Below are 15,555 nucleotides of genomic sequence, written 5' to 3' on the forward strand. Positions count from 1 at the left end.
CTTGTCAAATCTTCATATCTTGTCCTTGTGTTGTCATATACTGATGGAAGAGAAGTTGGTTGTGGTTTACAACCTCCTATTTTTTCAGGTTCCTGTACAGAAAGAGAAATAAAAACAGGATTATTATTGATTACCCATCCTTTTACTGCCAAGCAAAGGTAGAACAGAATTGAAAATTGGAAAAAGTAGAAATTTGAGTAGAATAAGTATCTCCAGATTTATGATTGTTCTCAGTTTGTTAATTACCAGGCTCTTTCAGATCTTCATCTTCAAATTTGATAGCTTTCATAAAGTTGCCAGTTGTGACAGCAACATTGATTTTTTTATTAAGAAATTCTGTATGATACTGTCATCCTCAGCTTTGGTAACTTTCATAAAGTTATTCGTTGTGTGATAGCAATGTTACATTTTGTGGAGAAATGCTGTGTGATACTCCCCAAGTATTCTCAGATTTACCAGTGTTACACCAGTGATCAAGAACTTAATAATTGAGCCTACATGTTCATCCACACATCCAGAACAAGTGAATCTGTAGGTTACAAACAATTATACATGGTATGACATCATTAAATTAATATTATCAACATATTTAAAACACATTATGGATACATATAAACTTTGAACAAGCTAAAATTAACACTTACAATCTCAAACTGTTAGGTTTTTAATAGAATGTCCTTGTGAATTCACTAGTAAGAAATTTACTGTTAAAAACAGTTTTGAGTTTTTTCTTAATCTTTGAAGAATCAGAAGTAAAATGATAATCAGCATACAGTCAGTTTTGGCACAAATCTCTTTTAACTAACATTCCTTTGAGGGAAACTACTGATTTATAGTTGTTTTTTCATTTTCAGATATATTACTCATTATTAAAGAATTACATTTTACATGTAATGGATTAATTTACAATCAGGCTGAGGGGACTGGTATAGGGACAAAGTCTGCAACTGCTAAGGGTAATTTGTTCTTGAGCTATTATAAAAAAAAATAATAATAATGATTGGAAAAATGTCCTGTTGATTTTAAACCACTTCATATCTTTACTCTTTTACAGTCACAAAGTTATATTAATGAATTCCTTAAACATTTAAACAGTAAACACCCAATTATAAGGTCTACAGTTGTATGTGTACACAATTCCAGTTAACCATTTTTGAGTACCTCAGAATATAATCAGATAGTGTTTAAATTGGTGTATATTATAAACCAACTTTTCCAGGATTATATGCTCATTTTAATAGTTTTGTTCCAACAGCATTTAAAGATAACTTGTGAAAGATCTTTTGAATTATGGATACTGATTTGTAAGAAGTTACTACTTGCTACACAAAGAACTCATGCACTAGTATAAAAATGTCTTGAAATGTAATGATTTAACAGCAGCTGCTACTGTCAATGAAAGGATGAACAGCCCCTAACATCTGATATGCCTAAATAACCAATAATGATGATGTTATCAAACATAGGAAAAACAACTTACTCCAGTTCCTGGGCAAAAACAATATGAATCACAAATGTTTTAAATATGTTGAGAAAGTCAATTTTAAGAATGTCATACCACGTATATATTTGTTTGTATTTTTGCCATTAGCAGGACATTTTTCCATTTGTTTTTATAATAGCTCAAGAACAGATTACCTTGATAGTTACCTCTTAAATTGAATTTGATAAACAAAGAAAAATATATTACATAAATATCAAGAAGTAGGAATTAAATATATTGTGTTTAAAATTTGTGAGAAAAATTTTAGATGTTTTTTATTTTTGAAGAAGAAACTGATTACACTGTTTTCATGTGTGTATTAACATCATTAACATGCATGAATACAAGAGCTCATATAAAAGGTAGAAGAATATTTAAAAATTAGTACAGTAAACTTTAGGAGTAGACTTTATGGTTGGATAATGGGTGTCATACTAGTTTAGGCAACTTGGTAGGGATTTTATTCTAGTATATATTTTTGTGCTACCTACTAATATTACCTTATGAATTTGAGCTTTAACTACCATAATGGGGGCTAGAATGCCAAATTTAAGAGGTAAGGTTTTCTTACTCATCACTCCCAATGGTAGGACTTTTTCCTTTTTTTTTCGCTTATTTTCTTCTGAGAGCAGTCACCTGGGAACAACTGTCTGCAGACACTGGAGGGCGATATAGATGTGGGCTGGAGCACCCACATCTACTCTCTTAAGTTTTTTCTTTTTCCTATTTTACTCTATTTTTTTCTTATACATGTGAGGCTTTGTGAACAGAGGTTAAGACTGGTAGATGGTGTATTCCCACTGTTATATGATTCATATTTCTGCAGTCACCTCCAAAAATCAGGGCATATTTTACACTACATATTATAGCCTGTGCCCTGGTGATTTTGTTGTGCAGCATTTTCATTTAAGGCTTGTTTAGTATTATAAATATGTTTTATTTCATCATTACTTTTTGTAATGCAGTCCTTCCTTTTTCATGTAAGTATTAACTAATTACATATAGATATATACACACACACACACACACATAGATTATTTTTCTCTTGATATAACAGAAAATTAACCAACCCATAACAATCATATTTAAGATCTTGGTGCATGTTAATTATTTAAACTAATAGTCATGCAATTATATGTTTAGTCAGTTTTGACATTATTATATTTTGATGTAGTCATTATGTAAGAAAGTCATAAGAGACAATGGTTGTTCTGAAAGTGTATGTATTGATATTTTTTTTGTAATGCTTGATTAATGAAGCTGTTGCTCCCATTGAACAAGTGGTTAAATATGAATTCCTTTAATTATAAAAAAAAATAATAAAAAATGTGATGTAAAATCCAGTATCATCTTTTAAATTAGGATATTTATATTAGGTTTAACTGTACTAAGACTAATTAGGGAAATACTAATGCTGATGTAAAATAATTATAATTATCCTTTGATGAAGTATTTTATAGGGTAAATTTTTGCTTGTAATTTCTAACTTATTTCTTTATCCAGGACATTATTACTTTGACATTGATTCAGGCATGTATGCCCCACTTCACTCCCCTCCTTCTCAGCACTTCACAATCATCTTCAATACCTTTGTAATGATGACTCTTTTTAATGAACTCAATGCAAGAAAGATCCATGGAGAGCGAAACATCTTTGAAGGGCTTCTGACAAATCCAATATTCTATTCCATCTTGTTAATAACATTTGGAGCACAGGTAGGCAGAAAATTACAATAACTTCATAAAATTGAATAAAAACATTAATATTTGTTTGTTTGTTTTTTTTGGGGGGGGGTCTCAGACTACTTTTGAAGAGAATTTGGACTCTTTTTTTTTTTCTTTCTTTTTTCCAGTGCCTTTGTTTTCTAGGTCGGCTTATCAAGAGGCCAATTTGATCAGCCACCTCCTCCATTTCTTCAGTTAGTCACTCACGTTTGTGAGGTTTTGGAGCTTTCCCTGGTTGCCTTTGAATTTACTTCTTCTTTGATGGCAGAAACGTGTGAGAGCAACTACTTAGTTTTTCCTCCTTTACCTGATATTGCTGTTCATGTTGGGGGGGATTTACCATTCAGTTACACATTTGTTGGAACAGCATGCTTTGGCTTACCACCACCAGGAGGACAGGTATTTAAGGTTCCCAAAGGCTTCATCCTCTTTTGGACAGTTGGGGTTCCAGACTTGACCCTGTGATCACTTTGAACAGATCACATTTTTCTCAGATTTATCTGACCCTCACTACTATTCTGAAATATTTATCTCCTTCTATGTTTTGTTGGAAGTCTCTCAATGCTTCCCACATTAATTTGATGACAAATTGGGTCCATTGCTGAGATGAGATTGGTAAGATTGTCAGCTTCTGCTCTTTCTTTGGTTTCCTGACTTGTATGTAGTTGGGACTTATCAGGTAGAAATAACTTGTTGGAGAGAATTTGTCTACCTGCTGCTACCCTCCATGAGTTTTAAGTGCGGCTTTGATGTTTGTGAGCATTCCAGAGGCATTGGAATCACAGATTTATGTCGCCCATTTGCATTCCCTCCATTCTTCTATATGTATATATATATTTTTTTTTAAATAGTATTACCATGATTTACGACAAACAGCATTAGGTAGAATCAAAAGCAAGAAGTGGAGTGACAGACACACTTTATTTGGTAAAACTCTGCAAAAAACTATACATGTGATAATTGAATGGGTTGGTCTAAATACCTAAAAGCAAAATGAGCTGCTAATCTCATGGAACCAGTATTCTCTTATCTACTAGAAAAAGAAGGTGGAACTTAATAAAACCCTAATTGTAAAACTTTTTAACATTTATTGTAATTGAAATTTATTAGTTTGATGATTGAAAAGCACATCATTGCAATGATAGTGGAAAATAATTCAAAGGTAATGTGATTGTACCCATAATGCAAAGTTAATTCACATGGTATTTGCTTAACTCGTAAATATAAGCAATGAGTTTGTTCTTCATACAGTTATTCAGTTGGAGGTGCTCGCAGTCGACTGTGTTAGATTCTTTGTTAACGTTTTTGCTAATGTAGTACAAGTATTAGTTGTATTATATAGCAAGATTTCACAATTTAAAGAAGTATTAAGTAGATTCAAAGCAGTATCAATGCCATATATTCCAATATCAAACAGTCTGACAAGGGGAACCAAATTACACCATTAAATAATTGTGAATTGGAACCAACCTTTGTAATATTAACATTAGTGTAATTTTTAGTGAATTGTACCAAAAATTGCATAAAAATATGTTTAGTAAATAACTTCGTAAAACAGAAATACTGGGTTTATTTGTCATGCGCATTTCTGAGCTGTGTAATGTAATTAATTGTAAGTCATTTGTCTTTCTTTAATAGAGTACATTTAAGGAAATTTACTTATTTTGTAAAATTGCTCATGTAGAACTATGGATCTAAAATGCGTTTATTTAAGATAGCTAACAAAAGATGTGCTGTATTTATTCCTTGCACTGTAAGGACATTTTGCATCCAACAGCGTTGTCATTAGTGTTTCAGTAAGATGTGGAAACTAAAAAATACAGGTATATTATTATAAAAAATTGCCTTTTTTTTTCGTTTTTCAACAATGGTTTTTTCATATGTTTCTGTTTCCACACTTTTGCATGTTCAACCATATGCAAAGCTGGAGATCTTAATGTTGCATTTATTAGTCTCTTTGCTAACTTACGCATATGTTTGCATGAAATTGACTTCACCATTTTACCAGATTTACTTGTAGTCGATCTGCAGGGCCTGGTCTCTAGCCAAAGTTTAGAAGTTACTTGCTCCTGTATCAGTTCCTGCCTATAGTGTATAATTTAGTTTTAAAAATAACATAGTTAATTTGGTTAATTTATTATGTTACACAGTTCCACAATGTCAAATGATTTTTTACTGCATGTATATAATTACTGGATTTAGTTGATATAAAATCATAGTTTGTAATTTGTTTCTTTTAACTTATTTTGGCTGAATTGCAGCTTTTGGTATCGCAGTTAACCATCATCTGATAGTTCAGCATGTATTAAAAGAACTGTTTAAGAAGAAATATATGTGTATGAACTTTTGGGCTGGTTCTTGTTTTTTTTTTATTATTATTAGAAGGCTTTTTGTGATGGAGGGCTATTTTCATACAAAGAATGGATATAAGTTAGAGTATTAGTAGCATAATTGAAAAACGTATATAAATTTCATTAAATTAATTCAATTCTGCTATGGTACATTGGTTAACTTGTAGTCATCTTAAATGACATTGCTGCTGTTTTTTTCTTCTTTAAGAAAAGTTTTTTCTTTTTTTTTCAGATTATAATTGTGCAGTTTGGTGGTTATGCATTCTCCACCTTTGGTCTTACCTTAGATCAGTGGCTTTGGTGCATATTTTTTGGCTGTGGGACTTTGTTATGGGGACAGCTGATTACTACAATCCCCACCAAAAAGATCCCCAAAACCTTCACTTGGGGCTCAGGAACACCAGATGAGCGTGATCATACCATATTTCATGGAGAAGAAACTAGTAGGGATTCCATTTCTCATGAAGTCAAAAGAACAGGACAGATTCTCTGGATTCGTGGCCTTACTCGACTACAGACACAGGTAAGTGTATTTTCTTTTAACATTGCAGACCAATATTTATTAGTGTATCTATTATTTACTTCCATGGTTTTTTGCAAAAAATGAAAGTTTAAAAAATTCAAGATTTTTATAAGAATCCTGTGGGAAAAAATATAACGAGGTAATTTTCCGATGTAGTTTTGAATGTAGCTATACAAGGACCAGCTACGATTAATCAAACAAACAAAAAATACCTTGGTATGTTGCAGCCTTCTTATCTCTATTTCAACTAAAATATTTTTCATTTATTAATTGTATAAATACCCAGGAATTGTTTTTTCATAGATTTATGAGTATGAACTTTGTTCCATTCAGAATAGTGCACTTAGATGGTATTTTTACAGACAGCCATCTTGGAATGTTAACTAGTTGTTTTTTTATGCAGCAGTGCTATATTAAGGTCAGTACCTCTTTTTTCTGCATTAATTTTTTGAGAACAAACAACCTAAATATTTGACCTTTTGTTTGTTGAGACTAACATACTTCCTGATTTACGTTATTGCTACTTAGCTGCATTATTATATTTTAGGTTTAGTGCTCCGATTGTAGGCTTAGCTGCCTAATTTGTGAAGTCTTAGTTGTTGTGCAGTTAGCATCTGTGTATAATTTGGTTTAGGAAATATAATATAGTTTTAGCCTACAGATTACACCTGATTATCTTGTCTTCTGTTGCCAGAATGAAAGCATTGTTGTATTACGGTCATCACTAACAGATTATGAAGTCTTCATTGTAGTGGAGTTAGCATCTGTGTCTAACTTGGTGTATGAAATAATAGATAGTTTTAGCCTGCAGATTATCTTGTCTTCTGTTGCTAGTATGAAGACATTGTTGTATTATATCCTATAATGGTTGTCACTAATAGCAAATTTCCCTTTCTCTCAAGTGTGTGTATGTGTGTGGTTGTGTACAAGTTGATTTCCCAGTTATGTAGAATAACAAAATTATTTTTTTATTCCTCATGTTCCTGGTTGCAGATGTTCACCCATCCATTTTTTAGGCACTGACAATTTCACTTTGAAATATAATGCCTTTTTTCAAAATGAAAATTAATAATAGCATCTTAACATTATATATATATAAATTTAGACTTACTCCTGCATGTTTGTTGAAGTGATAAAAGTAGATAAAATGAATCTAGATATTTGTCCACGGCTTGTGTATGCCATTTCCCCTTATGAACCAAGTAGTGTTTGTTTTGCTATACTTCCCATGTTGAAAGCTCCAGAGGAAATATACTGTATTATAGAAACAAAAAGCAAGCTTATACCTGTTGGTGGAAACTCCTGACAACAAAGTTGTTCAAAACTGACAAGCAAGAGAGATTGAAACATCTAGGTATTTTTAGCAATATAAGATGATACAAAATGATCTGTAGCAAATAGGACAATATATGAGAAGTTTGATTTATCTTTCATACATTGACAAATTAGCCGTATTATAACTATAATTATTTTTCTTTGTTTTAAAACAGAAGAAAGTTAATTTTTAAATTTCATATTATTAATCCTTTGATATGTATAAGGTCGTATTACTTTAAAAATAGTAATTGAGTTCTGCATAGTTGTATTGTTAGATTTAAGAGTGAAACAATGACATCCTCATGAGCAGTATGAATTTTTAAACAACCTTGAAGTTTATATAAGCTCAGTATTGGGTACTAGTCAATGACTAATTGCTACTTTTTCCCATTTTTGCAAGCCGTACACTATACGGCACAGTTGCATTCAACTACTGGAAGCAAATCGTACCCTATATGGAGAATCAGCACCCAATGGGTTAAAGAAACATGTCAAGTTGATAGAATTACTAGAGTAGCTTAGGTATTTCTATTATTGAAATGAGTTACAAAAGAAAGAAAAAAATCTTTAAACATATTCATTTTGGATATAATGGAATTGCTATAATTAAAACATAAAATATTACTAGTGAAAGAATTGCATAGTAGGTGTGAGGTAAATGTAAGGAAATGGAACTTATCATACAAATTCTGTAATTTTGTTGTTTTGCTTAAACTCAAGTTGTATTTATTTTTGTCAGTATAAATATATACATATAAACTTATAAAGATAATGTAACAGTTATGTTAATTTTAATGAAGGAAGGAAGTATAACATGATACTAGCCCCTTACCTTGAAAATACTTAGAAAACAGTTCTAGAAAACTAGGCCAAAAATGCTTTTAGGAAAGACAATTAAATTAGGGCAAAAACTAAAATGTGGGAAAAGTAAAATATATCCTAATAAGATAGGTAGTTGTGGAAGTAGGAAATTATATTGCAGTTTATTGTAAATTCTGCATTGACTAATAACTGAGAAGTTATAACTATTTCATATAAATATGAAGGAATGTCACTCTAAAGTGAAGAAAATTTTTGAATTTGATAAGAAAATTCACAAGGTTCATTGAAAATATTTATATCGAAAGAGCCATTGTTTATTTTCTGATTCCAACTTTGCAGGATACATGATAGTAATATATTTTTCAGTACTTTGTATCTAATGCTGTTTTCATAAACAAATGATGAAAATATAGATAAAAGTTTACATTCTCAAGAGAATAGTTAGCACCCATATGGATACCCACAACCTTCAATCTTTATATATTTAAGATCAATAACTACACACAGAAACTAATGCAAGATCTTTATATTTTTATAACTGGTTTTAAAATTATTAAATTCAGTGGGTATTGGACAAATGAATTAATTAATATATTTTACTAGTCTTTCAAAGAAATATTTGAATATTGAGTAACAACATAAAAAGTGTGGCTGAAATGTCATTTTGTGCAATATAAAAGCCCCCCAGTGGCTCTGTGGACTTACAACGCTAAAATCTGGGTTTCAGTGACTCATGATGGGCACAGCACAGATAGCCCATTGTATAGCTTTGTACTTAACCCCCAAAACAAACAAGCAATATGAAAGTTTTCAAGATGATGTAAAATAATTTAATTCTAATATTCAAAGGTCATGAATGCTTTGATCATGTCTAATCTAGTTTATATATAAAGTCAAAATTTTATTTTCTTACAATAACTATTTAATGAGTTTTTTTTTACTGAACAAGTAATAAACCTAAATTTTTATGTAGTTTAGAAATATTAAAAGTTGTAACTAGTGTTATTTATATATAAATGTTAGATCTGGTAGACTGTGCATCTCCACTACTGTATAGGTCCTATTCCACAGATAAATCTCTCACTCCATTGGATCTTGTACCACAGTTTTATTTGCTTGTTCTTTTGAGTGACACCATTTGTTTTTAGTGTATTTATGTTAAATATATATACTTGTATATATTGTGCACATATCATGTTTGTGTTATTATATGGTTTATTGACAAACCATGTTATAACTAAAACAACTATTTTCGACTGTTTTCTTTGAACTTGAGGTTGTTGCTAATCTTCTACTGTTCACTTTGAAATTTCATTATTGTTATTGATCTTGAATTTACTATCAATGTTCATGTTTCATTTTACATTTTTGACTGTTGCCTGTGAACTTAATTTTGTTGTTAGTTTCCCATGCTACCGAGTTTTAATTTATTATTATTATTATTATTGAACTTCTCTATCTGTTCATGTTTCATTTTTTATAGATGAGTTTGTTGTTACTTTTTGTCAGGTGTTTATGAACATGAACTTTTTTTTTGTGCTGCTTTCTTTTACTTTTAATTTATTCTTCGTTAACATGATCTGAGTGTTCTATAATTTTAAACTTGAGTTTGACCTTAATCTCTGTTTATGTATTCTGCTATATTTTATTTCTAGCTTGTTTTCTTCTGTTGTTTCAGAGTTTCAGTTTTTCATCTGTTGCCTTTGTACTTGAGCTTGTTATTTTGTTATTGGTCTTCTTTTGTCTTTTATACCATACTCAATGCCATTTTGTCTTTGTGCTTTTTTTTATGAACTTGTTTTCAGTCTTGTTGTGTTTATTTGTGTGTGAGTTTGATATCCATCTTCTGTTGCCGTCTTGGTACTTGAGCTTGTCAGTTTTTTATATTAACTGTATTTTGCTTTCAGTTTTCAAACATGCTCATTATCATTTATCTAACTATTATATTGTAGTTTGGATTTACTGTTAGATCTGTGCTGTTGTATCACCAAATTCAAAAAGATAAAAGTATAAGACAGCAATAAAGAATAATAGTTTGTACTCGGCAGTAACTGTAACAAAGTGAAGTTCAATAAAAAAAAATGTGAAAACACAGTAGTACATCTAGGAAGCTAACAAAAACTCAACTTGAAGGACAACATCCAAAATGTGTAAAGACAGTAGTACATCTAGGAAACTAACAAAACTCAACTTGAAGGACAACATCCAAAATGTGTAAAGACAGTAGTATATCTAGGAAACTAACAAAAACTCAACTTGAAGGACAACATCCAAAATGTGTAAAGACAGTAGTACATCTAGGAAACTAACAAAACTCAACTTGAAGGACAACATCCAAAACATGTAAAGACAGTAGTACATCTAGTAAACTAACAAAAAACTCAACTTGAAGGACAACATCCAAAACTGTTCTACCTTAGTCATAACAATTTGTCAATAAACTGTTTTCTTTCAACTTACCTCACTCCTGTCTTTTACTGTTACCTTTAAAACTGAGCCAGATGTGGCAATTATCTGCTGTTTTCTTGCATGAAGCTATCTTAAAATACCAATGTTTCAATTATTAAGTTATCTAGAGGTCAAGAAACTTAAACAAAAAAAAAACTTCCTCTCATTGATTCTGAGGTTAAGTACCTTTTTACCACTCGTTTTTATTTTGCAACTTTAAATAGTTCTGCATTAAAGTTTCTCTTTCTATGTAATAAATTCTCTTGTGATTCTCAACCAAATTAGGCTTAAACCATTACTTTTAGAAACCTGGTGTTTTCATTGTAAGGATTCTTGGGTTGGAAATGCCATTCTGATGTTACCATTTTGCTTGTTTAATATCATCAGTTGGTTAAACTGACATTGATGCTATACACTTGCTATTGTGTAAAAGTTCAACTCTCTTAGACTAGTTTGTTTTTTGCATTTGAGTGAGTCAAGAACCATGTAAGTGTGTCTCGTTTGTTGAACACAGCCAGTATGATGACATTAGGATGTTTTTATTTTGTCTTATAATATCTATGAAGTTTTCTTTTCTAGTGTCTTATATTGAAAATACAAAGAAACAAAATATAGAACTAATTAAATATGAATGATCAGCACTTGTGTATTATTTAAAATTTAATAAATAATTAATCAAAATTTTATATTTACACAATTTTATGGGAAAAAACTACAATTTTAGCTCAACCTCATAACTTTACAGCTTTAAATGCCAAAGAATCACTAGAAATAATAAAATTGAAAAACAAAAGAAGTATTAAACAGAGATGAATGGCCATCAGATCAGTGCATTGATATTTGGCGTGATGCATTGTAAAGGTTGACCAAGGAACTATGTGAATAACATTGCTGTGTTATATCACATGACATGGGATAAAACTATAAATTATTGTATCTAGCAAATAACTCCTGAAATGATATAGAGGGTGTTGAAACAATGTACATATAGAGTGTGCTTTAAAATGATGACTTCAATAAAGTTGTTAAAACTGTGTAAATATAAAATGTTGATTTTAATTATTTATTAAATAGAACTGATTATTTCAAGTTTCCTTGTCAATGGGTTTGTTCAAACTAAAGTTGTTTTATATACTTAGAATTAATAACTGAATGGATGGTGAAAGTTAGCATTACCACTGTGGTTAGGTTATGATATTTGTATAGTGGGCTAAAATTTACATATGGCTAAGGTATAAAATTGTGTAATATTTGTAAATCTAATAAGAATATTTAGGTGATTCTATTACAGTTTTAGGTGTTAGGAAACTCGCTCTTTCATCTGGAGAACATGTACCTGAGGTATAATGTTAGTTTCATGAATGTACTTCAATATTGAGGAAGTAAAGAAATAGTTTATAACTCGCATGTTAGTTTATTATCCTGTGGAAATAGAGGATTTTGTGTCCATGTAGTGCTCTCTCTCCCTAGCTATCATATCAATCTTCTATAGAATCCCAAATCAGCAGCTCAGAGAAGTCTGCTGCCTAACACCTGTTTGCCTACTCATTACCCCAATGAGCTTTGGCTGGAATTGAGTTGTTTTGTCCCTGGCACTCTTTCAAAAATTTAAATTTTTGATACTAAAAATTTTGCTTATTGATAAAAGGAAAATTTTAGTATACCTGACTGGGTTAAACTATAACTTGGTTACTGTCAAGCTCAAAGTTTTTATGAATTTTTTTGTTTTGGCCCTTGGACTTGTAGTGGATGATATTTCAGTCTTGATAATGAGTTCTTCAAGGACTTAGTAAAGAACAGAAAACCTCATCCACTGCGAAACAAGAAATAAGAAATTCCATATCTACAATGTCTACACTTGCTAGAATTCCAGTTAAAAACTTGGTGCTTATGATATATAGTGGAATTATAAATAAGAACAAAATTGAAATAAGATTGAACTTTTGCACTAATTTTCTTAGGGCAGCTTAGAGACAGCTTCATTCTCTTGATCAGTGAACTATGAACAGTGTTTTCACATTTCAGAGCAATATCTCACTCTCCACAGTCTTTTGCCTGCTCCACCTCTTTCATTCCAGTTTTCCAAACTTTTCATTCTTTAGTCTTCTGTATTATTATGATCCCATGGATTGTCTGTGTCTGTGAATCTGGGGCTCTTTTTACCATTGTCTATTTTCCAACACTCTTTTATCTTCACTTTGTTGTTTCTAATTGTTAGAAAAGAAAAATGTAACTTAGCATCCCAGCCTGAATGTTCTTCACTGATTAAAAGCAAAAAAAAAAAAGAGAAAAATTAAGTGCAATATTAGTTATTTTTAAATTAGTTTAAAGCCCAATAAGTTATTAGAGATTTACTTTTTAATGAGAAACCTACTTAACTGAATAGTTAATTCAAAATAAAATAGCAACAACTTACTTTTCATTGTACTTTTAAGACACCATATATGTGTGACCCTAAGTAGAGAAATGTACATTTCATTTTGGCTTGATACAAGAACTTAAAAAGGTCATCAGTTTTCTTGTAAAATGTCAACTTCAGATGCTGCAAGAATGTTGTAGAAATATATTGTAATATTTGTTATGTAAGTTTGGTTTTATGTGTGATGACACTATTGTTATTGGATGTATTTATTAGATGTTCACCATATTGCTTAAGTCATTAGTTTGGTTGTCAACTTAGAGAAATAGCTTACTTAGTTTAGTATATATCTGTGTACAGTGCTTTGCCAAAAGTATCTAGTCATGCAGCCATAAAATGGGTCTTATTAATCACTGTTCTAATATGTTGTAGTAGTATATGGTGCATTGTTTTGTTTCAAAAGTTTAACTAATGAAGACAATTAATAGACTGTAAACTAAGTTTTTTGTTGAACCCCTCTAGTTGATTTCATAGATATTCTATACATTGAAGATATGGACTCTGACATTTATAGATGTTGATATTGTTGCCTTGAAACTAGATTTGGGGCATGTTTTTTGTGACAGGGACCATTATTTTTCTTGAACAGGATTCTTGGAATATGTTATTTTAAAAAGCACTTGATATCCAAAGACACTTAAAAATGTGAATGTTTCACATATGATCCCCCACTCCTAACTAATGCAGCATATACTAGAATATCCCATCACTACGATTCACTGTTGGGACACAACAATCACAGTTTCTTTATTCACCTGTTTGTTCATAGATTCATGTTCAGTCATCACTTTAAGGGAAGTGATTCTTGTCAGTCCACGTAATTGTTGATCAGTGGTCAGAATTTTGTCTTCCCCCCTATCCCCCAATTTTAGGGTTCATGCTGACCGATTTGCCTCACAACTGGGGGAGGGCATTAGTATGCCTCATTCCCCATGGACTTCAGATCTGTCTGCCCTTGCTTCACATTGGGAGGACTTTTCTTTTCTCGACCACCAGCTGCTGGGGTCAGTTCTACCTGTTTGGGGGCAAAAGAGGCTCTTTGCAGGAACCCTGAGAGGATTTTCTGCTGACATCCTCTACATCCTTACTTCTATGTTGGCTCATCTGTCGTCTTTGGCTCTCGCGCTTCAAACATCGTTTGTTTGTGGTTGGGACCTCTTAGACCATGATGCAGTTTTGGTGTGGACCCATCTCCATGCTCCTTATCTGAGGTATCTTCGCATGTTGCTGTTTTTGTGGCGTTATGGGTTTGACTTGGTTCCTGAGTTTTTGGAATTGCAGGTGGCCTTGGCCCATCGATATTCTACCCTCACTCACTAGGTAACTTGTTTGTTGCAGTTGGGTCCAAGCACGGCACCAATTCCTGTCCCTCGACCTTTTCCTTCCCAACCAATTCCTGTCCCACCCTCCTGCAGTGCTACGGTTTGGTGATTTACTCGATGACGCATGATCTGCCAACAGCAGTATTGGTGACTATGTGGTCTGTTTGGGCCCGGTGGGGGCTTGTCTATTGAATTTCATTCATCTGTGGGGACTTTTTCTTGCTGATGTCTGGGTTCAATATGGGATTAAAGCTAATCTTGTGAGTAGAGGGAAGTTATAATTTTCTTAAATGAAAATGTATTTCTGATAGGTACTTCCCTCTTCACACACTTCCCACTATCCTCTTCACAATCTTCTGGTTCTTGTGTCTTCTGCCAAACTTCGAAGTGATAGTTCGGTAGTGGCATGTAGAGAGAGTCACATGCGTCACTTGATAGTAGTGCTCTCCTATTGGTGGAGAGGTGACGCATCATGATTTGCACGAGAGACGTGTTGGAACTTTGGATTCCAACAGAAGGAGGATGAAGGCTTGTGGCATGTGTTTCTGAAGAAAAGCTAATCTTGTGAGAAGAGGGAAGAACCTATCGGAAATACATTTTCCTTTAGGAAAATTATAACTTTTAACAAAGCACTTTTGTTTAATGCTGCTTTATCCCAAACATTTAATAGCCGGATAATTGTAATTTCTGATGCTTAGTATGTATAGGAACACACAAACACATGCACACACACAAAAAAAAAAAGATTTATGATACAGACTCGTGGTAATGTCAGAACCTTACCACATTTATTATGTAGTAGTTGTGGCAGCATAGGAAACTTTAGCAGTTGTGCACAAACACATGCATTCTTGGATTTTTTTTTAAAGAATTAAGTGAAGAAAAATAATTCAGATTAGGAAAGCTTGATAGTATAAAAAATTGTAGAAAACTTTTTGAATTTTATTTTGTTAATTGTTGCTAGCATTATAAAAATTCCACTTTATTAGAAATATAACACATATTGTTTATATACAATTCTTGAATTATTATTTTATCTGGTCATAAAACCATAACTTTGGAATTCCTTGTCTTTTCAGACATAATTAAACCTTACTTTCTCATCTTATAGAAAGAAAAGGGTAAATGGAAGTAAAAAACCAGGTT

The 15,555-nt window shown here is 31.9% G+C and overlaps 1 protein-coding gene across 1 annotated transcript in view; it reads left to right on the forward strand.

The window, feature by feature from the left end:
• LOC106458203 (plasma membrane calcium-transporting ATPase 2-like) overlaps positions 1-15,555 on the forward strand; it is a 227,876-nt gene that overhangs the window by 191,432 nt on the left and 20,889 nt on the right. Inside the window, exons 21-22 of the mRNA XM_022384342.1 lie at positions 2,944-3,198; positions 5,791-6,081. Of these exons, the coding sequence (XP_022240050.1) occupies positions 2,944-3,198; positions 5,791-6,081 (546 nt within the window). The remainder of the gene's footprint in view (positions 1-2,943; positions 3,199-5,790; positions 6,082-15,555) is intronic.

Source organism: Limulus polyphemus, unplaced genomic scaffold (assembly GCF_000517525.1).
Source record: "Limulus polyphemus unplaced genomic scaffold, Limulus_polyphemus-2.1.2 Scaffold428, whole genome shotgun sequence".
Classification (NCBI taxonomy): Eukaryota; Metazoa; Arthropoda; class Merostomata; order Xiphosura; family Limulidae; genus Limulus; species Limulus polyphemus.